The sequence below is a fragment of the Coptis chinensis genome, chromosome 2, assembly GCF_015680905.1.
Source record: "Coptis chinensis isolate HL-2020 chromosome 2, ASM1568090v1, whole genome shotgun sequence".
NCBI classification, from domain to species: Eukaryota; Viridiplantae; Streptophyta; class Magnoliopsida; order Ranunculales; family Ranunculaceae; genus Coptis; species Coptis chinensis.
In genome coordinates, this window is record NC_141457.1 from 93,178,452 (window position 1) to 93,203,701 (window position 25,250).

General features: G+C 36.3%; 3 protein-coding genes across 3 annotated transcripts; 1 reads left to right on the top strand and 2 right to left on the bottom strand.

The window, feature by feature from the left end:
- Positions 1 to 1,806: 1,806 nt before the first annotated feature.
- On the top strand, positions 1,807 to 11,382 carry LOC147519049 (NOL1/NOP2/sun family protein). The gene is made up of 13 exons (XM_086590716.1): positions 1,807 to 1,918; positions 2,005 to 2,117; positions 2,195 to 2,471; positions 2,622 to 2,769; positions 3,326 to 3,463; positions 4,641 to 4,703; positions 5,469 to 5,590; positions 6,935 to 7,157; positions 7,670 to 7,875; positions 8,750 to 8,850; positions 9,128 to 9,209; positions 9,784 to 9,848; positions 10,946 to 11,382. Exons 1-13 carry the CDS (start codon positions 1,835 to 1,837, stop codon positions 11,058 to 11,060), a joined length of 1,737 nt encoding a protein of 578 aa, XP_086446842.1. The 5' UTR covers positions 1,807 to 1,834; the 3' UTR covers positions 11,061 to 11,382.
- A 1,140-nt stretch (positions 11,383 to 12,522) lies between these two features.
- UREG (urease accessory protein G) lies at positions 12,523 to 15,887 on the bottom strand. Its single transcript, XM_086590718.1, has 6 exons — positions 15,555 to 15,887; positions 14,336 to 14,396; positions 13,866 to 14,067; positions 13,552 to 13,673; positions 13,288 to 13,392; positions 12,523 to 12,927 (listed from the first exon to the last, which is right to left on the bottom strand). Exons 1-6 carry the CDS (start codon positions 15,803 to 15,805, stop codon positions 12,844 to 12,846), a joined length of 825 nt encoding a protein of 274 aa, XP_086446844.1. The 5' UTR covers positions 15,806 to 15,887; the 3' UTR covers positions 12,523 to 12,843.
- A 177-nt stretch (positions 15,888 to 16,064) lies between these two features.
- Positions 16,065 to 23,405, bottom strand: BRCA1 (breast cancer susceptibility1). Its single transcript, XM_086590717.1, has 14 exons — positions 23,272 to 23,405; positions 23,132 to 23,185; positions 22,977 to 23,047; positions 21,937 to 22,050; positions 20,893 to 21,401; positions 20,608 to 20,718; positions 19,497 to 20,492; positions 19,253 to 19,353; positions 18,494 to 18,680; positions 18,299 to 18,399; positions 18,066 to 18,186; positions 17,808 to 17,973; positions 17,583 to 17,701; positions 16,065 to 16,590 (listed from the first exon to the last, which is right to left on the bottom strand). The coding sequence occupies exons 1-14, from the start codon at positions 23,328 to 23,330 to the stop codon at positions 16,264 to 16,266; spliced, it is 3,036 nt and encodes a 1,011-aa protein (XP_086446843.1). The 5' UTR covers positions 23,331 to 23,405; the 3' UTR covers positions 16,065 to 16,263.
- Between the last annotated feature and the right edge of the window lie 1,845 nt (positions 23,406 to 25,250).

Sequence of the window (25,250 nt, forward strand, 5' to 3'; positions counted from 1 at the left end):
TCTCGGTTTTCATGAACAACCCTAAAAGCCGCACAAATTGCCTTTAGCGGCTTTCATCTCAACTGCGAGGTCTAGCCAGCAGTAAAGATATGCCAAGATGGATTGACCCCAGTCATAATCCCACATCCTCTCTATGTCTGAGACAACGGTCATCCACCTGATATGTAAAAAATTATCAGTGATATCCGAATAATACCGCACCAACAAAGTAGAAGAGGAAGGCACGTACATATTCTTGGATCGACTCATCACCAATATGATAATCTTTCGGCTTCTCCTTTAGCCTATTTAAGTATCTCGAAGTAAACCAACTCATATTTATAGGTCATCCCTTAAACTGCTCAGCCGATAATCTCAAGAACCACTCTTCCTCATCATCTTCTACCAAATCAAAACCTTCAAAGAAACTCTTTGTCGTAGTAAAAACCTCCAAATTTTTATCAAAAGGAACGACATCTCCATAACCAATTGGGATACCCGTGAGCATTGTGAAATCAAGAGGGGTAATCCCAAGCTCACCCCATAGGAAATGGAATGTGTGGGTAGATTTCCACCACCGCTCAACTATCCCAAACAACAATGCTTGATCATTTTGTCCCAAATTAGAATTCAAAAAGTTCCCAAATGGTGTGGCAGCTATAATATAATGTTGGTAACTGTGACAAAATTAGGATCCGTTTTTTATTTCAAACAACGCCACCACGACATAACATTTGAAAGTGCACACCGTACTTTCTATAGGTGTACTTTCTACATTCATATTACACGCAATACAACAAACTATTCAATACAATATAATTTCAACTCAATTTTTTTTAACACGATGCAACAAATTCAAACTAATTACACAACAACAAACTTGATATAAACTAACATAAATAATAATAATTAACATAAAAAAATTTTAAAACTTACTTGAGACTCCGCCACTCGATTTGCTACGTGTTGGACCGATGTTGACACTAATGGTAGGTGTTCATCGATTTCACAACGCGGTAGAAAATTAAACCCAAGTTCAATTTTGTCCCCCTCGCCCACATTTTGCGTTCTTGATGATGATCCTTTTTGCCTTTTTTTTGGATATTTTATAACTTCCAAACCATCTACTATGCTCTTCACGTGGTGAGGTTGGTGGGGAATCATTGGGGGGTGGAGAAGTCATTAGGAATTAAAGAAATTGAAAAAAAGTTGGTAATGGCGGCAAGAAAATCGAAATGGAGGTTGGGAAGAAAGTGAAAATGGGCCTGTTTCGCGTTTGTGATATTTGACTCACCAGACGGGATATTACATTCTGTCTCGTTATAAAATACCAGACGGGATATTACATTCTCGTCTCAATCAAAAAGCCTCTAGACGGAATCCAACATCCCGTCCGAGTTTTTTTTTTTCACCTTTGCATTGCACAACTTCACTTTGTTTTTCACCAAAACGGTGAAAAGAGGGAGAATAACTGCCTACGTGGAGGTGATAGGGGGGAGGGGAATAAATCCACTTGCATTGTGAATGCTCTAAGGTTTCCAATTTTCCATGTAAACTTTAGTAAATATATTTAATATATTAATAATATTAACTATAAAATACACAAAACTACTATAGATTTCGGATTATCGGATCAGACATAGGTATGTCCAGACCTGGCCCAATAATCTTATCGGATTAAATTTAATTATTTTATCTGCTCAGATTCAATCGGGCTTCCGATTTGTCCCGGCCCATTGACAGCCCCTACTAGTTGGTCTACCAAATCCAGCTGGCATTGGGCCTAGCCCGGCCCATTTAGCACTCCTCTTCTTCCTTCGGCCCCTTATATTGCAGAAGCAGAGACTCTCTTTGAATGAAGAAAGGAGGAGGGAGGCCTTTCTTCAAAACCATTCGCACATTATTTTCCACACTTCACAACCAAACCAACAAGCCGAAGGTCTCTCTCTCTGTCCACTTTCTTTAAACAAACTAACAAGTTTAATAGTTTTTATTTTATTTTCTGTGTGTGTGTGGGTGTTGCAGATGGACGAGCGATATAGTTACAACCCAAAGTTGAAATGGAATTCTAAGGTTGAAGAATATTTCATCAAAGCATATGGAGTTGACCATTTCTCTAAAATCTCCAAAGCCTTAGCGTAAGTTACTTTATTTTCAATTTTTAAGAGAAGTTAAAGATGTGATTTTGAAATTAGACCATGTTTATCTTACCTAGGCGTCCATCTTGCTACTCTTGCATTCGCGTGAATACACTCAAGTCAACAAGTGATGCTGTCATTGAGAAGCTATTGGAAATAGAGCTCAGAAGTGCTGTCCTAGGATATGGACAAGATAACCTTATTACCAAGTGTCAGATACCTGGATTGGACTATGTTCTGTTTGTTAAAGGGTCAGGACCTCACACCATTACGTATGGAGATGCAGCTAGCACGCCTCCTAAGGAGGTCCTCGTTAGTCGCAAATGTGCTGAAGCTGTTCTTCGTGGTGCTCAGGTATAATTGCATTCAATTGCTTTAAGTTGTCTTTCACTTGAGAGGACCCGCTAGCTATTGCCAAACTTACACTAGTAGTCAATTTGTTCCATGTATAGAATCCTGGCCAAATATTAATTTTTTTTTCTCTTCGTTGGTGGTTTACTATAGGTTTTTGTTCCAGGTGTATTGGCGTGCAGTGCACATGTAGAAATTGGAGATAGGGTTTCTGTTTCAGTTGCTGTGGAGCAGCCTGGGTCTGAAAATAAATGGGGTGTTGGGATAACCCGCGGGACTATTTTACAAGGAACACTGACAGGCAAGAAATACAACGTGTGGCACCTTTCATTGACACAAAATTAGAGATTTTTTGGATATTTTAGGTTTCGTGTTCATATATATTTATATGATTGCATGTTATTGAACAGACGGAGGTGATAGAGCAAATCTGATATTGAAACAAGAAATAGTTTTACATTCATAAATCATAATCTAAACCTGTATGACAACCATTCTTACACCTTAATAACCATCCATTTATTTTATGTATAAATTACCTTTTGGTGTTTTTTCCCATGTTTGATGTTTGAACATCTGCAAAGTAGACCCCAAACATACGTATACCTAGAATTATGTCCAGGAGTGCCTTTTTAATACTCTCCTAACTGTTAAACAAAAACCATTTTGTGGAACATTTTCCTGTGAGCTGGATTGCTGTGTTCACTGTAAATCCATACGTGTTGCAAATATGTTGTTGTGTGGTATTTTTAAAAAGGCTTTCTTAAACCAACATGCTTCTTCAGTTGCTTTTTCTCTTAGATTGTTTTTGGAGTTTTACAGGGCACTACGTACTGACATAGCTTTTAACATGCCAGATCCATATTATTCTGAAAGAAGTGGCCTATATATTGGCCAAGGAACTACCCATATGTCAAGGGCTGGGATGTTCCGTGCTTCAGAAGGAATTGCTGTGGAAATGACAGAAAGAGTGTTTGATCTTCCTTCCTTCCATTGTATGTTTCTTTTCTTTCCCTAAACTTTGTTATAGGCTTTTTGGGAACAAATTTATGTCTTTCAGTTCAAATGTTGTTGACTCTTAAACTTTAGGAATATCTAACACAAAGCCAATTGGAAATGAGTGGAGAGGTCCAAGAACTTATGTACTATATTTGAAAGCTTTAAACATCCCATGTGGGATACACTAAACATCTCATCATGCCCCCTCTTGTGTGGCGTTACTTGCATACTTAGGTGACGTGGAGTAAACGAGCTCTTTGGGCCATATACAATGGCCTGCTCTGAAACCATCATAAACTTTAGGAGCATCCAACTCCAAATCCAAATCAATTGGTAATGAGTGGAGAGGCGTAGGAATTATGTACTATACTGCATGGCTTTAAAGATCCCATGTGAGACTTTATTTAACTTCTCAACATTGACATTAGCACAAACTTATTGAAAGAAAGCGGAAGTTAGTTGTAGTGGTGGACAGTGGACTTTAGGTATAGGATGGTGAAGCAAATTTAATCAGTTTAATTATAAGAAATGGCAGTGGATTTTCTGGATATGAGAATAAGCAATCACGAAGTAACAGCTATTTACTACATGCTTCTTAGCTATTTCTATTAGAATTGTCACATCCCAAGCTTTGAAGACTTATTTGACATTAATAAAGAACATAGTAGAATGCGGATCTATAACTATGGTAAAGGTGATTTTGTTTTCACATTTAAATCAGGTACCCCAAGTTTATATTACCATAAGAACTGCACAATTAAACAGAGGTTTTGTTTTTACACAAGTTCTAGTTAACCTATCATCAAGATTCAATGAGGTGCAGGTCTTGGTATTGTGAGGGTTCTTTTGTACTTTGCTTTACCATTTCTCATTAAAGGTGTAAGCGTTGAGTATGATCACAATATCATGACCAAATAAATTTGTCAGTCCTTTTATCATTTAAAGTCGCCCTACCTCTGATCGCCAGGAGTATACTTGCCATCCCCCCCCTTGGTACTGTTTTGTTGATTGCTAAATATCTATATTCTTTGATATCTGCTATTGACTTTTATTATTATGATTTTTTTTTTTTATTTTTTTCATTATGATTTTTTTTTTAGGCTAGGTTTGAATCTTGTGTTAAATTCTTGCTAAAAAACTAGCTGTTCATATGCCTTTTGTTTTGGTTGTCAGCTTTGCTAGAGGGAGAAATTTTTCTTCAGAACTTGCCGAGCATCATCACTGCACATGTCCTAGGTATCAACTGGATCTTGTTTACTCCTGTCGTCCTTCAAATGACTGTTACTAATCTTTTAGTCTTTAATTGTTCTTTTTTGTATCTCATTTTCTAATTTTAGTTATTTGACAAGTACAAGAAACTTATATTATACTAGAAATGTTAAAGATAGAAACCATGCCAAGTCAAATGTCCTACCAAATCCAAACAAGAATTTGGAAAATGCAAATAACAAAAATAGAGTATGGAGGATTTATGGCTAATTTCTTGCCTTCCTATCAGAACTCATCAAAATTACAATGATCCAAGCGGCCTTTGACATTTTATTTGGACTGACAAAAGAAAACATTGATGGTAGGAACTATAATGTTCTTAAATAAGTCAGAGGCTGAAGTACAGATGCATCAATTCAAATTGCCGGGTTAGGGAAATATTTTGGTGTTTTACATCATTAAATACTAGAAGTTAGCTTGACCAAGGACCATAAAAGTTTGGAATATGTTGTCTCTCGCGAGACCATGGCTTCAAGCCTATTGTACACCCTATAAAACATGTTTCTTAGACATCGGCGAGAGCTTTGTATTTTTCTATTTTTTTTAACAAACAAGTATTATCTACAGCTTGCATAATTAAAATTGTATGCTGGAGGTTCTTGATTGGATCAAATTTCACCATAAGATCTCACCTGCAATAGTTGCAATTGATTATTAGCTATTTTTAGTCTTTCATGTGATTTGTTGGTCTACGCGACATATGTATTAACCCTGCTCCCGCTTCTGTTATAGATCCTCAACAAGGAGAGCGAATATTGGACATGTGTGCTGCTCCAGGAGGGAAAACAACTGCAATTGCAATTCTAATGAGAGATAAAGGAGAGATTATTGCCATGGATAGATCTCATAACAAGGTACATAGTAGTATTAAAATTACTCTACATGGTCAACTGATATCTTACACGTGGAGCACATTTTCTTTTCTCTCCCTCTGTTTCGTTCGGATAAATTATGAAAACCGTGAAAAGAAAGTTATATTAAACATTAAACATTTCAGTAACCACTAATCCGGTAAGCAACTTTTAAATGTACCCTATGAACTTTAACTCAGATTGTGTATTCATTAATAAATCACATTAGGACACCAATGAATACAAGACAGCAATAATCAACCAGAAAAAAGCTTGAGAAAAGCATTTCCAGGCTAGCTGAAGACATTGCATATTTTTATCTGTAATTTAGTATATGGTGTGAAATGTGACTTACAACAATGCTGCTGAGGAACAATACACTACAAAAGTAAGAGAAAACAGATAGCTCGAGATCTGTTATAGATTTATATTGAATTCAAAGTTAAGTTAATCTCTAATGAGTACTGTATTGATCGTGCTGCAGAAATGCCCAAAAGGGTCAATTAATTGGGACTGCAATGAGCCATTGACATTTTTTGGCATATCTGCTTCATGATTTAGCTTAGAGTTCTCTTTTATTTGTGACTCACATTTATCATGTTAGTATGTTACCATAGTTTAATTTTCTCATCAAGGTGATCTCAACATTTTTCTTGGTATATGATGCGGACATTGTTTATTGTTTCTATTTATAATATCAGAATTTGTGAGCATCCAGCTCAAAACCAGTTGGCGATGAGTGGAGATACCCAGGAACTTATGCAAGGTTTTCAATGTCCCCATGTGGGACTAAGCTAAACCTCTCAACCCGCCCCCTCACGGGTGGTGTTACTTGAGCCTAACACGTGGACAAATTGGAGTAAACGGGTCCTTTGACCGAAACATAATAGACTGCTCTGATACCATATCAAATTGGTGAGCTTCCAACTCAAAACCAATTGGTGATGAGTGGAGAGTCCCACAAACTTACGGAAGGCTTTCAATGTCATATATGGGACTAAACTAAACATCTCAACAATTTTATTTCTAGATAATGAAACATTGGAATGATAGGGTCATTATAGAAGTAAGATGGTGCAAGTAATGCCTTTGGGTGCAGTTATAAGGACTTCCAATAATTGAATTGTGTGAATTGATTACTTTCTAGCATGCCAAGTCAGTACGCTCCACCTACCATCATATACTTGTCAGACGTAGACAGTAGCCCAATGAATACCCATTTGCTTTTGCCCATAGTTTCTCACAAGTAAGCCCTTCGAGGGCATTATTTCAGAAATATACAACCGTCAGATTAATTTAAATTAATTACATCATGCTTATCAGTGTTATGTATGTTGATTTTGTTAGGTGCTGGATATAAAGAAGTTGGCTGCAGAGATGGGCATAAGTTGCATAACTCCATATAGGCTTGATGCTCTTAAATCCGTTTGTCAGAACAATGAGTCAATTGAGTTTGCAACTCAGCACTGTGTCAAGGAACCAGTAGGTGCAAAATGTGATTGTACAGGTTTATGTGAAAGCCCCAATGGAGATATGACATCTATTGCTACAAAAAAATGCCAACCTGATGGTAGGTAAACCCTGTCTCAACTTTTTTCTATCTATATATTATGAACTCTAAACTCTCAAAAGATTGAGCTTTCTTCAGTATAGAGGAATCTTGTGAAAATGTTTTATCACATTCTATCTAAATCTAGGTATTGTTAGATGGTGGCATCTATCAAAAGCCATTCCTAGCATATATGGAATCAATTAAATTAGAAGAAATTAGTTTTAACCAGTTCAAACATTTAGCTGTGTATTGAGAAGATTCGGAATTGGTTAAATGAAACAATCAACCTGTCAAATGTATGTTAAAATAATCCAATATTACCATTCTTTTCGTGATTTCTTTTATCACATTTTTTTTTGGAGAAGTTAGAAATCGTTTCACTTTTCTGATAATATGACACTGCTTGAAATGGACAATTAACAAGTTTATTTTGATAGGCATTATTTTCAAGTGTTATTATTATTATTTTAGTAAATGCACTTATACCTCTTCTCAGAAGAGGTTTATTTCTAACAAACAAAATCTTTCAGTTGGCAATGAAGGTGGAGGTAAATATCTCAGCAAGGCTGAAACCAGGAAGAATATCCGAAGATTGAAAAATGGCCCTGGGAGAAGTCATAGCGTGGGTGGTAGGGTTGAAAAAGAAAAAGGATTTTTTCCCGGTAGTTTTGATCGTGTTCTCCTTGACGCTCCTTGTTCTGCCCTTGGTTTGAGACCTCGATTATTTGCTGGGGAGGTATAATTTTCTAGATTGCAATGTGTGAAACATGTTCTTTGTTTTTGGTTTTGCAATTTTTGCCCGTCATTTGCACATCAAATAGTTTTAAAACTATAAAACAATTTATGCACATTGTTTTGTACGTGTCCACTGGGCATCAAGAAAAGTTGATTAATATGTATGATGTATCACATTATAATATTGACTAAGCTAGATATATGTCTGTAATCTGGATTGGCTAACGACTGGAGTCTAGGATTAACTTACTTAGCTGATGGTGATATTTTTTAATTTGGAGCATCTAAAACCAATTGTTGATGATTGGATCATCAGAGCGACCCTAGAATCTTATATGCAGCGGTGATAGGCTTTAGATGCCTGAGGTGGGGCTATATATCTTAACAGAATCAAAAACACATTGTTTCGTCTTGATTAAGCATTAATCTTACCAAAACACAATCACAGTTCTCCAGTTTTAGGGTCAACTGAACACGTCATGCACATCCCACAGAAATTCATGAATGACTAATTAGATCATTTCACCCCTTTGGAGGAAAACAAAGAAAATAAAATAAAAAAAAGGGTTGAGAGAGGGGGTGGAGCAAGTTTCAATTAAACATGTGTATGTGATTTCTATGACAGTCAGTTTTTTGTGACCAAGCTTGAATTAAGTGGGTGACCAGTAAAATGTAGCCCAATGGACATATTGTTTTCATCACGTAATACAAACATTGTAAGATTGGTGTTAATTTAACTGAATCATTTTGCTTTGTGTTTTCATGTTATCTTTCAATCCAGTTCATCTTCTTCAGATGCTATTGACATGCTGGTGCTTTTTTACCCTTCTCATTCTGTGACTTTAATATAGAATGGTGTATGTCATTGATGTCAGGAATCAGTAGAATCTTTGCGGAAACACGGGAAGTATCAAAGAAAAATGTTTGACCAAGCTGTGCAGTTAGTCCGCCCTGGTGGGATAATCGTGTATTCCACGTAAGTACACTTTTCAGCTTTTCCATTGATTATCGTGTATTCTGCGCAAGTACACTTTTCAGCATTTCCATTATCTTGATGGTTTAGAGATTTGTTCATTTTTATGATACTTACATCAACTACTCAAATTGTAAGTGTGATTTTTACGTCGATCTATCATCGTTCTTGTATGTGATTATTGTAAGTTTTGGTTCCACTAATTTACTGACACATGAAAATTATTAACATGAAACACGCTATGCAGTTTTCTTGAAGCTGATATGTTTATGCTTTATAGGTGCACGATAAACCCTGGAGAGAATGAAGCGCTAGTTCGTTATGCATTGGATACATACAAGTTCCTCTCATTAGCTCCACAGGTAAAAATTTCAATGTCGCATCCATAACATCCTCTCATTATAGGGTGATCACCTTTAGCGACCCATCAGTCGCACCACAAATGCTACCAAATTCAGGCCATGAGAAAACAAAACCATGACTACTTTTTGGTTTCAACTTGAGACCCATTATTCATAATTATAGAATGTTAGAAACAGCACATTTAACTTTTCCATCCTGTCCCCTTAACACACAATTGCAGTTTGCAACAAAGTTGAACATTGTCAAATACACTTTGCTGGGATAGGGAAGCAAAATCCTGTCTGGCTTGACAAGTGCTGTGGCTTCCTTGTCATTTACAAGCTACTTAGTGTCTTAGTGTAAACAAATTAGTTATTCTTGTATCCAAACACTGAGTTACTTTAGAAGATGCTCAAGGCACAAAACATGTAGAGGATCCTTGTTCCAGTTCTCAAGAACTTATGCTCTTCTCTTGCATCTTATATAATTTGTTGTTTTGTGCTTAAATCTAAAGTCAGCTCTTCAACAAAAGCTGTCAATTGAGAGAAATATAATTTCTCAAGTTTCTGACAGCACATTTCTGATTCATTTCAGAATCCACGAATTGGAGGGCCTGGTCTAGTTGGTCACTGTGAATTGTTTGATGGAGAAATCACCGAGTAAGTCTTTTGATCAGCTTATTAAACATCTTGATTTAACTTGACAAACCATGGAATATTTTACCCTAGGGTTTGTTCGTTATGGCACAAACATAAGATATTCATTCCTTCAACATTATGTGTGCATGCATGCACCTGTGATAGGCTTTTGTTGTTGCACCTGGTTTTTTCTGTTGACACTATTTTGTAGGATTTTTCGTTTACAAAATTTCTTAACGAACATGTCAAACACATACAAAGAGGCTCTAATAGATTTTGTAAATGAGGTGTATGGAAGTCAGCACGTCTGGTGATCTGGTCTAAAAGTCACATCTCTGCGTCTTTGTTAGATTGTTTGGGAGTGAGGATATAACACACCAAATGTTGCTTCTCCCAAATATCAGACTTTGATGCTTTATAGACCGAGTTTTTTTTGGCTCGAGCATTGAAGAGTCCCCTACTCTGTCACGTAGAACCTGTACTCGTCTTACTGTTCATATTCATATTTTCTTTGCTAGCCCAGCCAAAAAAATTAACTTTGTTTATTTGAACTTCCCAATGATTTAACAGTGCTGAATATTGTAAGTTTGAGAAAATATGTTCTTAGTCATCATCTTTAGCGTGTGAATAAGGCAATAAGTTTATTCACCTGCAATTGAATCGGTCAACCTACCAATTATTGAAACGAATAAACATCATATAGTGTGGAGTGTGAAGAACCGATCTCTGTGAGAATATCTTGCTTATTGTCTTTGGTGAATGTTAGCATTCAACTGTTTTGTGCATCACCAAAGCATTTGTCCTTCTTTGGAATGTGAAGAACAACATCTGCAGGAAAATTCTTGTTTGCTGGATCTTTTTGGTGGTTTAGTGGATGTGCCTTCAACTTATTTGTGCATCACCAAAGCATTTGTCCTTTATTTGGAGTGTAAACAACAGCTTGTTTGAGAAATTTTTTGTTAGCTGGATTCTTCGCATTGTGGTGGTGCCTTTTTTTGGTTGCTGTTGTCGAAAGTATGATGCCTTTTGTAAAAATCCATAACGTGATTTCTTGTTGAAATAATGACTAATGGATGTTTGTAATCTTGACTACTAACTTGCAATGTTTGGTTTCACAGAGAGTGGCTAAGACCAGGTGAGGAAGAACTTGTTCAGAGATTTGATCCATCATCTTCGCTTGATACAATTGGTTTTTTCATTGCCAAATTCAAGGTTGCTCAGAAAGATTCCTGATATATGGAAATTTATAATTATCTTGTGAGCATGATATGGGTTGCTTGCGCAATGGGCCTTCTGTATAACAAACTTCCCAAAATAATGTTGATACCTTCTATACTGTTGACTATTGATTGTTGGCCATGATCAGGAGAATCTGAAGCTGTTAAAAGTACACGAGAGCTAGCTGAATGCATAAATATGCAATTGTAACCTTTAGTTTTATCTATGTCAGCCAAATCTAATCTTGATTTACAATCACTTCTGTGACGACAAATTTTGAAGCTGAGTTACACTGATTTAGAAAAGAAAAGAGTAAAGAAAATTTGTTTACTGTGGAGACCTTCCACCTCGGCTTTCATTTCATTTCCTTTGTAACCTGGTAAAAAGGGGTTCACTCTCAGTCCTTGATCGAAAGTTTACTAGATTATTTAATAGATAGACGGTGTTTAAGCATAAAATTACTTCTTCCAGGCACCCCCAAATGGTAGTAGTGAATGGAGAAATATATAAGCAATCCGACTTGGGATCATAGGATTGATAGGGAGTCTCTTAATTTCCCGTCTCCATGATTTTGGATTTTTGGGCTTTCTTGCCCATGCACTGTTTTAGGCCTTTTTTGTACAAAGGCCGTAGAGGTTATACATGATTTTGGGCTTTATTTCCTAATACACGGTTTTGGGCCTTTTTTATATACGAGGTCGCGACAGCGTCTACAGTTTTGGGCTTTTCTGTCTTTACACGGCTGTTCAGTACCACTTGAGAGTTGAGATCGACACAAGAAAAGTTTCCTGTTTGTTTTCAAGGTTTAGAGCAATTCCAATGGAAAGCTGTTAAAATGTGCTACATAGGCCTTTTTAGTTTGCCCAGCTAAATTTGGCACCCCAAAATAAAAAAAACCAATCCAAGTATATTTTCGTTTTGAAGTGTTTTGAAGTGCTAAATGATACGGACCGGCAGTTTGTAACTTAAGCTGAAATTTTTTTGGACGGACACACGGACAGCAGAACTGCTAGCAAAAGTCTTAACTTTGGCTGGGTTTTTTATTTTTTCCAAATTTAAGACCTTTTTAGCAGCCCCATTGGAATGATATTTTTGTAGTTAGAGTGCTATATTTGCCTTTACCAACCCATATAACCCCCATTGGACTTGCTGTTAAGTAGTCATTTTTGTTGTGCTTTAAATAGGGTAAACACCGACAAAATTACTCTTTAAGGTAAATGCTTCTACTTTCAGGAATGAAGACGTGTCACTTGTGTGTGTGTGAACGGCTTACCATTTTTCACTGACGAAACTTCCAGCATGATTTGATCAAAATTCCTTATGAATGTTTAACTGAGTAACTCCACGTCCAGAGTTTGAACCGTCCAACCCCAGTTTATGGTTTCAATTAACTATGTAATAGATCAACTCAATTTGTTGTACATTGGTCATGTTATGATGCTACAAATAAAATTTCCAAATAAATGCAAGGTATTCATTCTACCAAGTACGTGCTTCAGAAATTACCAAAAAAAAGTACATGCTTCAAATGTTGTCTCAAACAGAAGCAGCAAGAGCTTAAGAAAGAAATGGAAAGCATCTAGTTGGAGAGCTTGAAATAGGTCTTCTTCTCCACGATGTAGAATCATGGAGTCGCTGATTTCATTATTTTGGCCGTGTGAACAAAAAACCTTGGATCAGCTAACCTCCATAACAAACTACATTTTATTGTGATTTATTACGACTAAAAACCATAATACAACATCTTGCAAGATAGAGGAGTTGACCCGAGCAGTCAGTTGCAAACACCTGTAAGGGTTTAGCGCCGATTTTTTCCCGTTGTTACTTCCCAAGCTTTTAGAATATGGTGCACAATTTCTTCTACACCAACTCCATGCTTAACCTGCATAAATGGATTTTGATTATGATGCATGTAATAAATCATATATGGAGTGATCAGATTATTTATTCTGAATTTCAAAACAGCTGAATCTAAACAGAATTTTGCAGTGCCAAAGGGGTGATTTCTTATTGAACAGCAAGCAGTAATTAAAAAAAATACTTATTTCTTCTATTTCAATTTTCAAAATTATCTTTTGAGGCGACATGCATCAGGAAAGTGGATACGTAGGTGTATTCTAACCCAGCTTGATTTCTGGGAAAAATAATGTATGATTTCTAAGCTGGGATAGGATTGTGGACAAGCCTGATTATGCAACAGGTTACATGGACGGTAGTAGATATGATAAGGCTCTTAACTGACCTGTGAAAAGACAAAAGGCCCTCCATCTCGCATTCGAAGGGCATCACGTTCCATGACTGCCAAATCAGCTCCAACAGCCGATGCAAGGTCAGTCTTATTTATAACCTAATTTTCATAAACATAGTGTTCAGATACATCGAAGGAGAACATAGAAGCTTATATAGACAGTTGACACAAATTTTCCTGGGAAAGGAAAATGGGAATTAGTAGACTTGATAAGAAAAGGCCAAGAAAAAGCAGGGAGGATATTAGTGAAACACATACTAAAAGATCTGCTTGGGTGATTCCTGGTCCGCCTTTACGAGGGATTTTATCACCAGCAGAGACGTCAATTATGTAAATGATATAGTCTGCCAATTCCCTGCTAAAGTTAGCAGCTAGGTTATCTGCATCATAACAAGTCCAAAATGTTAAGCTTGCCAATCTAGTTCCACAAGCTGTTGTTTCATCACCATGGGGGGATGTTGACTCCAACGTGCCGACATGTCAACTTAGCAGCTCATAATCTCATATCCATTTGATATTGATTATAAATATATCACAGGGAAAACAGATATAAGCAACGGGGGTTCAAATACCTCCACCAGATTCACAAAGTAGTATGTCTGCCTTGTACAAGTTAGACAACTCCTCGAGAGGGCCCAGATTTATACTGATGTCTTCCCGGATCGCAGCATGTGGGCACCCTCCTGTTTCCACAGCACGTATTCTTTCCTCGGGAAGTGCTCCATGCTTCACCAGGAACTCACCATCCTCTTTTGTGAAAATATCATTTGTCACCTGGAACAAACTTATGTCAGCTCCTGAAAACATTTCCATTTAAGACCATTGTGTTCCAAATTGCACAAAGTATCCTTGAGTCTAAGAAGTACTCATTGAAAACAATGTTTTCATGCGCACTGAAAACTTGTGACCTAAGGTCGCAATGAGAGCTCGCTAAAATACCTCGAGGTGAAAGGTGATGTTCTCTTACCTCAAAGGAGTACACCTTACTCACTGAGAAAAATCTTACTTTTATAACAATTTCATTGCATTAAACAATACTTACAGCAGCAAGACTGTACTTGTCACGCAACAATTGGCACAATGACAGCATCAGAGCAGTTTTCCTGTACAACATAAACAGGGTTTTGTCAGACTCTATATGCTGAATACTCTGTACTACAAAAGCTAAACCTTCTTCACAATTATGACCAGAGCCTCACAGAGAATAAAAGATTCCATAAAACAAAATCAAAAACCCTAAAAAATGAAATTTAAAGGAAATGATATAAAAGCTAGTCAATGAAAATGATGAATAAAATACCAAAGCATGATACAAATTACCTTTTCCAATAACCACGATTGAAGCCTACAATTTAGAGAGTTATACAACAGTTGGAGATGAAAAACTGAACAATATTGCGGACAACTATGTAAGACATGGACAAACAGAGAATTTTGCTTATCCGGCTGTATTCATACCAGTACATGTTTATGGCAACATTTACACCTTTTTGGTCTCCTTCAGACTTTATTTTTGGTTTTTGCAGTCTGCATTTGTAAAGTATCTTTTATTTTTCCTTGATCATTGTTACGCTATGATATTGGATTTTTACCATATTCGTATTTCTGATAATTTTATGTTTGACATATAATTCTATCTTGTCCATATCAGCTAGTATTGGTTGAACCTTTCAGAATTTCTCATCTGATATATCAATAAGGAAGAAAACATTGAATACACCATTATGTTATGAAATTTGGGAAGTTTGATGATCTTGAGGGCTTTTCAACTCATAGGACTGTACGACTACAAAGTGTAAAAGCACTACCTATGTAGAATCAGAATTTTCCTATCAAATTACCAACTTAATAATCACAAGTTTGTAAGGATACCAACATTCCGAATTTATAATTGAACAGGTACTAAAGATTCAAAGACTTTTTTATATCAAGTGCAACCATTTTCATAAATAGAATAGTTGAAAATAGTTACTAAATAACAAAAGGCCCTCTACTAGTCTACTACATTGGATTCAGAAATTGAGGTTGGGACTTTCAATAGCATAAAGATCACATATGAACATCCATTTTTCTGTTAATCTCTATATCAAGCATTACATAAACCACATTTTCTCATGTAGGTGCACATATATACCCTGTCTTAAAAGTATGAACCCACATGCAATTTCATATTTTCAGAAAGTAAAATGGCAAAACAACCAAAACTCATCAAATTAATAAATATGAAAAAGACATGAAAAGTAAATAGAGAGAAAGTATACCCAGTTCCAACGGGACCACCAATACCAATAGTGAAAGCTCGTTCATTGAAGTCTCTTGAAGAAAGGGGTGGTGCTCTTCTGGTGAAGTAACCAGGTGAGTATATTGGTTCATGTGAATGTGGTGCCAATCCATCATGGCTATGATACACCTTCCCACCTGGACCCACCCATGAGGATGCCTCACCATGAGATTCATGGTCATGGTGATGATGGTCATGAGCATGGTCGTGAGTGTGGTCATGGGATTCCATTGATGAGTCTTCTGCTTTAGAGTGAGTGTTGACTAAAAAGTGAACTGATAGCAGAAGGAGGATGACTGTTTTGGATAAGTGGATCTCAGGAATCTTTTTGTTATAACTTAGATCACATAGCCACAGAATTTTACAGAACTACCCCGAATTGTTCTTCAACATGACGGAAGTGACCCTGCATGATATGTACTTTAGACACGCATCAGCAGAACCGGGGACCAATGTTAGTTCTATATTGTTTCAAATTTAGAACAGGTTATATAGAAACAGCTCTCAAATTCATTGGTTTCGCGTAATAGCCTTTTTCTCATCATCATCAAAGCTAGAGGATGTAAAACCAAGAACTTACATGTTTACATCTAAAGCACAACGCCCTGCTAAATTATGATGTTCAAGCAGCAGAAGTTATCCGAAGGAACAAAACATTTACATTATAAACTTATCAGATTAACATGGATTTATAAGGCTTGCAATTTGCAGGCAGCAATGGAGTCCAAAACCCATGAATGACCGGCTACTTTGGCTCCAGTTGAACTTGCCAGAGTCCTTGCTTGCCTACGATTGTGAAGAGACTTCTTGCCTGAACCACACTGATCTGGTAGCTCAGCATTGTAAATAACGTAAGTTGTTGATGCAGATGGCAATTCACAATGGTCTCCTGAGATGGGCTTTCTCTGTAGAACAGTTCCCCCAGCAGCAACAACCAGGTCTTGCAGATACCCCTTATACGAAGGCACAAATTCTCCCATAAAATAGAAGTTGCACGAGTAAAAAAGCTTCGGTTGCTGTGTGATGCATGATCATGAAATCAGTTAACATAAATTACAAACCATGAGCCACAACAAAACTGAAATACAAGATCTTGGAAAGCTCTTACTCTAGAGTAGTCTAAAGGCAAAATATATCACGAGCGGGACCTAGTGCAATTTTAGGTAAGCAAGTACTTTAAAACAGGCATAGCATTAGCATTTGAACTTTGAAGTATGTGCAAAACATTCTGATAGGTATCTATCCAATATTCAACCAAAAAAAAAAAGGTTTGTTTGTTAGAATATAGAATAGGTAAATAGTAATACGATTATGTTCAACTGAAATTCCTTCTTTCTTTATCTAGCTGTTTTTCCAAAAATTCCACTTTCCACAACTTAGTTTCAATTTTCAATTATATTGCAAAAAAAAACAAGAAAACAAGAAGTTGTTTTTCTTCTACTACTAGACAAGCTTCCTTCTCAATTTTGTTCTAATAAGAGTTATTACAATAATGATGAAATGTTTGAACTCCTAAAAGCATTGTGTTGGGACTTGGAAGGCATATTCAAGTACTATTTAAGAGAAAAAAAAAACTTCCCAAGGTGTAACTTTTTACAGGTTTTATGCCTTCCAATTACAGTTCTTATTGGAACGTTAATGGTATTTGGTATCAAATAATGGGCTATTCAGTTGTACATATTTTAGAGATATTATTGAACCAATTAGTAACAAAAAACAAATTAACAATTACAGTTCTTATTGCCAATTATAAGTTGATAACATTGTGTTTCTGGGATATTTAATGTTGAGTGCAGTCCACCTCCAAATAATTAATCATATCCTAGGACACAATGTCCACTCAAAATATATACTACAATTTACAATTTTACATAGCTATTTCAGACTTAAGGAGAGAGAGAGAGAAGTATGAGACTATACTGTAGCAATTAAATTTTCTTTTTTTGGTTTATCTTTTTGCATGCCTTCCAATTACTCATATCTACTAGTTTAGTGAAGAATTATTAACCTTGTTCAGGACAGATAGCCTTCCACGTTGAGGGCCATCCTTGATTCCATGGATATCAAGACTGATTTCGTATGCCTCCTCAGCCACAGGCTCCATTGCTTTCATGCATGCATTGACCCCTGATACACATAGATGATAGATGTTATAAAACAATCCATGAAGTAAAAAGAAATGTAACTTCTCTAGCTTAATGTAGCCAGCATGTCTAACTACAATGCTCCTTACAGTCAATCTTCAGTATCCATTTTCCCTCCAAGATACCAGACAAAAACTTAAGGGTTCTCCTACATGCTCCATTCTCATCTGTTGATGCAATGATATGAGTGACACTGGGACCATAAGTCTTCAGTAATGAAATTCCAGCCGTCTTCGTGAACTTGGTAACAGTTTCCTGCAGTTGAATTTGTAAGTTTGTCACTATAAGAACATTTATATCAGTTCCAGCGTCTAATCAATTACCAACAACAAAGCATTTCTGTTTACCTTCTCTCCTATAGTAAGACCTGAGCAACAAAGAACCCACTTGTTAGATAATCCTTTCCACAAAGGATTTGTATTGACACCATGGTGAATCACTACTTCCGCTTGGTGAGCTTGTGATTCTCTGGCATCATTTGAAGAACCACAGGAAAGAAAAAGAATAGAGAGCTAGACAATATCAGTTTTTATTCGTTATAGCTCATAATAAGTTGAAGAACAAATCAAAGCTTTAAAACCTTTTTGAAATATATTGCTTTTGTCTTTTCTTTTGAGATTCAGGCAATTCTTTTGGCAATTTTGCTGATGGATGAAGAGGACATAGCATCACAAACTTCTCCTGCATTGTATGAAAAACAGTATATAAGAAAAAGGGCAAAAACACTTGATTCAAATTCAGATTGAGAAATAAAAACCTAGGATGAATCACTTACAGTATCCCATCTACACTGGGGTACCAACTTTGCACAGGGAACATGAAAGCTTTTGCGGCAGTTTGTGTCATAACACCCGAGAGCTGCCCCCTTGATTCCACAACAACTGCATTTAATCCTTCTACTTCTTGCTAATTCTGATTCAAGATTGATTGCAATTTCATCTTGAAAATACACGTTGGGTGCCCTGCATTTTATTTTAGAAGATAATGACTTTTGACATATATAAAATAGGAACTTCTTGAGTAGTCTTTGTTAAAATACTAATATACCTTGGATGCCATTAATTTTTTTCAATAATCATTGATGGACACAGAATGCATATAATTAAATTCTATTAGCCTTATTACTTCATAGATCCTGTCAGTGACTCCAAAAGCAAGTCACTGTCTAATCAATGGTCAAGCAAAGATACAACAATTGACAGAACTTGGAAATCTTTTAATTTCCAAACCAAAAACCATGTCATTTTGTGGACAAACTTAAAATAGTTTCTATGAGGGTGCAGGCACTGGTCGGTGAGACTGGAGCCTGGATGACTCAAGGCACGAGTAGGCCGGCCTCAGGTGTGGGGTCCTAGAGTGAAGGACTAGGAGCGCTTAGGGCATCCCACTAAGACCAGTTATTCCATGTGAAAATAAGTCAGTCAGTCAGCTAGCGAACCAGCTATTCTTAGGCACAAAGAAAACTACTTGCAAAAGTCATTTTCTTTTGTGCTGTTTTGTTATGTTACTTATATATTGGGGTTTCAGGACATACCATTCAGTACAATTCCTATGTGCATGTATGATCCTTGACCCTCCATTATAATCTGGAGCAACAGGTCTGCCACTAAAATAGTGCATCATCTCCCCAGAAACCTGTAAATGGAAGATTAAGATATTCTTTCAGACTATCCAACTAAATATAGCAAATTATATGACAGAAAATTAGGAATACAAGATGTGTGTGTATGTGCGCCGAGTGGAGAGGGAGAGGGGTTGGTATTGTTGATTAAGGATACCTTGGAATCTGTGAAAGACTGACAGAAAGCACAGCAGATTTGACCTGGAATGCTCTCTCTCTTTTGGAGATACCTACCCTTAGCAACAGTTAGGACTTTATTTTCAGGAACTTTACTACTTCTTGCAACCATGTGAGTTTTATTTGCAGCAGTCTTGCTACATCCTTTCACAACTTCACCAGCCAACAGATCTCCAGTATCATCATAGGAGATTCTTGATCCTTTCCTCTTTCTCGGGTTTACATCATCTTTCCTCTGAACTTGAACATCACCTTCTTTGGATGATGTACCGATTTTTCCATCCGAATAGGTTCTCCTATTGTCATATTTTTGACAAGCCAACAAAGCAAACTGATTCTTGCCATTCTCATTTCTTTGTTCTTGATCTGTTGAAACTTCTTTAAGTACCTCTTCCACACTAGTATCCACATTCTGGTTTTGAATATTACACCTTTTACTCCGAGATTTTCTGTTTTTCATGGTCTTGCTGGAGCTGGCTTTCAGATTTTCATCAATTCCAAAATGTTCTCTAGACAAATCAATCAATTTTGTCCCCATGTTCTCATCAGCTTGATTCTTCAATTTTCCTTCATCAACCTGAGAAGCGCCTTCTGTTGCTTTCTTCAGAGTATCAGTACCAGCTGTAGTATTTTTCTTCCTCCTGCAAACTTCTTTCCTCATATTTGGAACTCCATCATTACTAAAATCTTCACTTGATTTACATAAACCTTTAGCATCTCCATGACTTTTATCTACACAAATGCTGTCTTTCTTCCTTTTGGGCTTTCCATTCTTATTAGACTTCTTTCTCTCTTTTGGAGTTTTGGTATTAGCTTTTCGAGTGGACAAAGAATCCATCTCTGTGCTCTCATTACCTTGTTTGTGATTTATACTTTTTGTGCCGTCTGAAAGAGGCTCCTCTCTGCTAGGAGTAAAATACTGTGAACCCACCTCATTCTTCTCCTGAACATTTTTGAACTCATTTCGAGATGAAACCTGCATTTCAATCATGTATTGGTTTTAATACTATGGAAGCAAACAACTCAGTTCTTTAGCAGATGAACAATAATTTAATAATGGAGGAAAAGTATCAGCAGTTTGAATAAAATACCTTGTCTTTTACAGGTGTATAACAAAGTTCAGGAGAGCATGGTCTTTGTGTCCATTCAAACATCTCACTATCAAAAGCATCTGCAAGTTTGGACTGAATATCCATTTTTTCCTTCAAGAATGAAACAGTAAGAAAGTAAGGGGATCAAACAGGAATAACCATGGCCAGATACTCTCACTAAACCACTTGTAGATATCAAACGGATTATGAGTTTATATAACTGAAGTGAAAACTGACAAAGTTATTGCAGGATTTTATTCATACTTGACTAGATTAAATACTTACATTACTGGTCATTTGGACAGGGCTTTCATTGTCTGATTCTTTGATATCACTAAAAGTAGGATGCTGTTGTGGTGGAGTCTCTGCTACACGATCAATGTCCATTGCCTGACTACTCAATCTCTCTATATCTTCGTTATTGTCAGCTTCATTGCTCAACCAAAAGAAAGGTGAAAACACAGGTTCTCCCTTTGCAGTAAAAGAAGGCCTCTCCTTCAGTGCATTTGAACCATCCCAAGGGCCTTTTTCTGTTTTTTTACTCAATCTTTCTTCATACTTCTGTGCAGGTGATGGGGTCTCAGATGGAAGGCACTGCGGCACATGAACCCTTTTCTTTGCTGGAAAAGAAGGTTTCACAGACAAATGAGCATCAGATGTATTTTCAATGTTCTTCCCTAAATCTTTTGACCCTTTCTTCCTGAATTTTCTCTGCTTCTTTGGTTTTCCATGAGAAACTTCACCAGTATCTGATCTCCCAAGATTGCCATTACCTTCAAGTTGGTTTTCTCCATCTGCAGGAAAAAAGAAAATAAAATTTTAAACTCTGACAATAACGTCACAAAGCTAGAAACTATAAGGAATGATGGGTATATTTGACCAGGTGTGGAAATTGCTTAAGAACAAACTATGGGGTTAGATGCTGATGTTCTTCATAATGCAAACATGATTCCATGTTGTGATACATAGTAAGATGAAAGTCATAAAACAAGAAATGATGCACATACAATTAAAATATAGTAACACGGAATGGGCAAGAAAGCAAAGCTATATGGTTATAGAAAGTTCATGTTCACATGGGTGGGTGTGGAATCTATATGAGTGCTGTGTATTTGTTCACAGAATAAGTAAGGCTACTCCCATTCTTAGCATCTTGCTGAGAGGGAGAACCTTGAGAACACTCTTTTAGAGGACACTTTGCAAATTATAAGTGAGCTAAGCGCTACCAACCAAGTATTTTCCTAATGTATTGAAAATCAGAAGTGAAGGAGACTGAGAGACAAACAGACAGATAAATAGAGTGGGAGATAGAAGTGGTTTCTGTGTTACCTGATATTTTGGAAGAAGGTGCATTCTGAGTGACATGGATATTGAGTCCTGAATCAACTTCCATACTTCTGTATATGCTTACTAGGTTATCCATGTGAGGAGCAGTCCGAATCTCTGAAGAGAAACAATTATTTCTATCACTTATCAGAAATGAAAAACCAAACAAAAATACGTTGAAATTTAGAAAATCCAGAGAGGAAGAACAATGCAAAAGGTTGCAGTATGTTGCATGGGTACTTCATATTTTGTGTCATGTCTTGTGTCTGACACCAACACACGACTCAGATTCAACACCGACACTTCTTGGTGAAAAGGTGGAGGAAAATGTAACTTAAATAAGATATGACCCAAAGAAACAACAAATATTAATATTGAACTCCTGCAACTATAAACTTTTACATATATTTTTCAATATCCTTCTAGTTATATAATTTTTTCAATAAAAAGTAATAAGATTAAATTATACATTAGACATATCCACGAATCTGATTTTTTAGACCATGCCGTGTCCAAATCTCTGTGCCGGTTTATAAATCCTACACTGGTACATACAACACCATTTAACCCTTGCAGCAACAATTTGACTAGCTAAATGCTGTGGTTCTTTCAAATGACATACCACTGTCATTCAGCTAAACTATCTACATTGAGGGACGAAAACAAGCCAAAAAACACCCTCTTCTGCATCTTTGAATTTGGTTCATAAATGGTTTACCACACATCCTTAAGCAAAACTCAAAGATTTTGTGTAAGGCATTTGTTTGTGAACTATATATCAACAGCAATGACCTTTCTAACAGGTGGTATATCAACATAGGCATAATGTCATTAAGTAGGTTGACAAATTTTTGAGAAGCTGTCTCGAGTCCAAACATCAAAAGAGTGAACCACATCATAAGTGTAAAGTCCATCTTTTAGATTCATTCCAAGTTTATAATACTGTGATGCATGTATCAAAGCACAAAAATTCATTCTGGGTTGTGTTAACCTAATCAAAGCTAAAGTGTAAATTATAAAAACTGAAGAAGAAAAACACTGACCCCTTCGCCGATACGGAACTTTACACACTGGGCAATGCGAATCTGACTTCATGGATTCCGTAATGCATAAACTGAAAATAGTAGGAAAGAAAATTAAAACAAACAGAATCTTAAAACAGAAACAAAAAAAAGGGAAATTGATTGTTTCTACTTACTTGCAGAAGACATGGTTGCATGTTAACGATACTGCCGATTTCAATAGACTCAAACTGCAACAGAAAAAAGAATATCCCAAGATTCAAGAACAAAATACTTGAGAGAAAATTGAAAAGGCCATTGGAGAGATAATTATTACCATATTGGGCATTTGAGCTCTCTACCCATCTTCTCTAAATGTGCTGCTGAATCCACCATTTTAATTATTGTATTTGATTTTGAATACAATGATCGAAATGTTATAGGGTTTGGATCGAAGGAAGTGAGAATGTGAAAAATATAATCTAAAATATAATCTAAATTGGCTAATAAAATTAAAAGATTGTGGCGGGAGATTTGAAAAGTTTGAAAATTTTAGAGTGTTTTCGCGGCGAATGAGTGGTTTTCACGCGTTGTACCATGCAACTACCCATGTAATAGTGTGCACAGCGTCTCCAATAAGCTATAGTTAGCATTTAGCAATCGTGCCGAATAAGCTGGACAAGTTTTTAACTTTAAAATTTTACATTATCTCATATTGTGAATTTGAAAACTATTTATAAGTTACAATACGTGCTAAACAGGGGACTACCGGAGTAGTAGTGCACTTGGCACCACCAAAGTGTCATCGGAGACGGTACAAGAATACATGCATTGATACAGATCACGCTTTTGATTTCGGAGCGAAAAGTTATACCTGAAGTGGCTGAGTCATGTTTTAGTTCCAAAGCCGCAGTAAAACCATAAAAGCACAAGCAGGCGCACAGTTATAGCCTGCCCCATAAGCTCATCGAAAATTCTGTTTAGTCGAAACTCGAAAGTGCAATCCCCGGATCCTTAGATATATATTATCAGGGAATGATTCTCAAGGACAAAACTGTAGAAAAAATAACTCTCAAGGATACTTTTTTTTTCGCGTAACTCACAAAGACCGGGTAGATGAAAGGTCAAGTATATTCTTGACGCGAAATAAAAAACGGATTGGGTAGATGAAATGTCAAGTATACTCCTAACGCGAAATAATTAACGGCCCGGCCCAGACGAAACGACCCAGTGTATTTAGTATGAACATTGAATGTTCATAGTCTTTGGATATGAACATTGAATATTTATAGTCATTTGGGTATAAACATTGAATGTTCATATAATCCATAGGTATGAACATTGATTGGGTATGAACATTCGATGTTCATAGTTCTTTGGGTATGAACACTGAGTTATGAACATTCAATGTTCATACCCTAATATTAATACATAGATAGGTATTAACATTAGGGTATGAACATTGAAACAACCCGGTGTATTTAGTATGAACATTGAATGTTCATAGTCCTTTGGGTATGAACATTGATTGGGTACGAACATTCGATGTTCATAGTCCTTGGGTATAAACATTTATTGGGTATGAACATTCAAATATGAATATGAACAATTATTGTTCATACCCATATTTGGGTATGAACAATCACTGTTCATACATCAATATTATTCATAGTTTCATAGCTTATGTTTGAGCTATGAACAATCAATGTTCATATGAACATTAATTGTTCATACCTATTTGGGGTATGAACAATCATTGTTCATACCTCAATATAATATATGATTAGTAAGAACGCCTGCTGGAGTATGAATAATCATTGTTCATGCACGGAGGGGTAAAACTGGTATTTTTTTTTAAAAAAAATCTATACTTTATATCTATAATAACACGGAGGGGTAAAAAAGGTATTTAAAAAAATGTAAAAAGGCCGGGCAACTTATTTTGTTCTTGAGGGTTCCTAATTTTGAAATAGTGGGTTCGTGAGTTACTTTTCCCCAAAATTTGTCCTTATGAGTTACTTACAAAAAACAGTGTCCTCTATAGTTATTTTTTCCCCAAATTGGTCCTCTGGACTATTTTCTTGATATATTATAGTTGTACCTCTTGATTATATTTTTTGAGTATTCACAAAGTCTCTAATATTTGTAAAACTCTTTGGCTAATTACGAAAAAATAGGAGACTAATATGGACTTTTATCTATTTCTACCAGCAAAAGCTCCCGATTAAATATTTATTTACAGTCCCCACCAAGCAAACAAAAAGTTTTTCAGAATGACTGAAGAAAGATCTGAGCCCAACAATTTGTCTGGAAGAA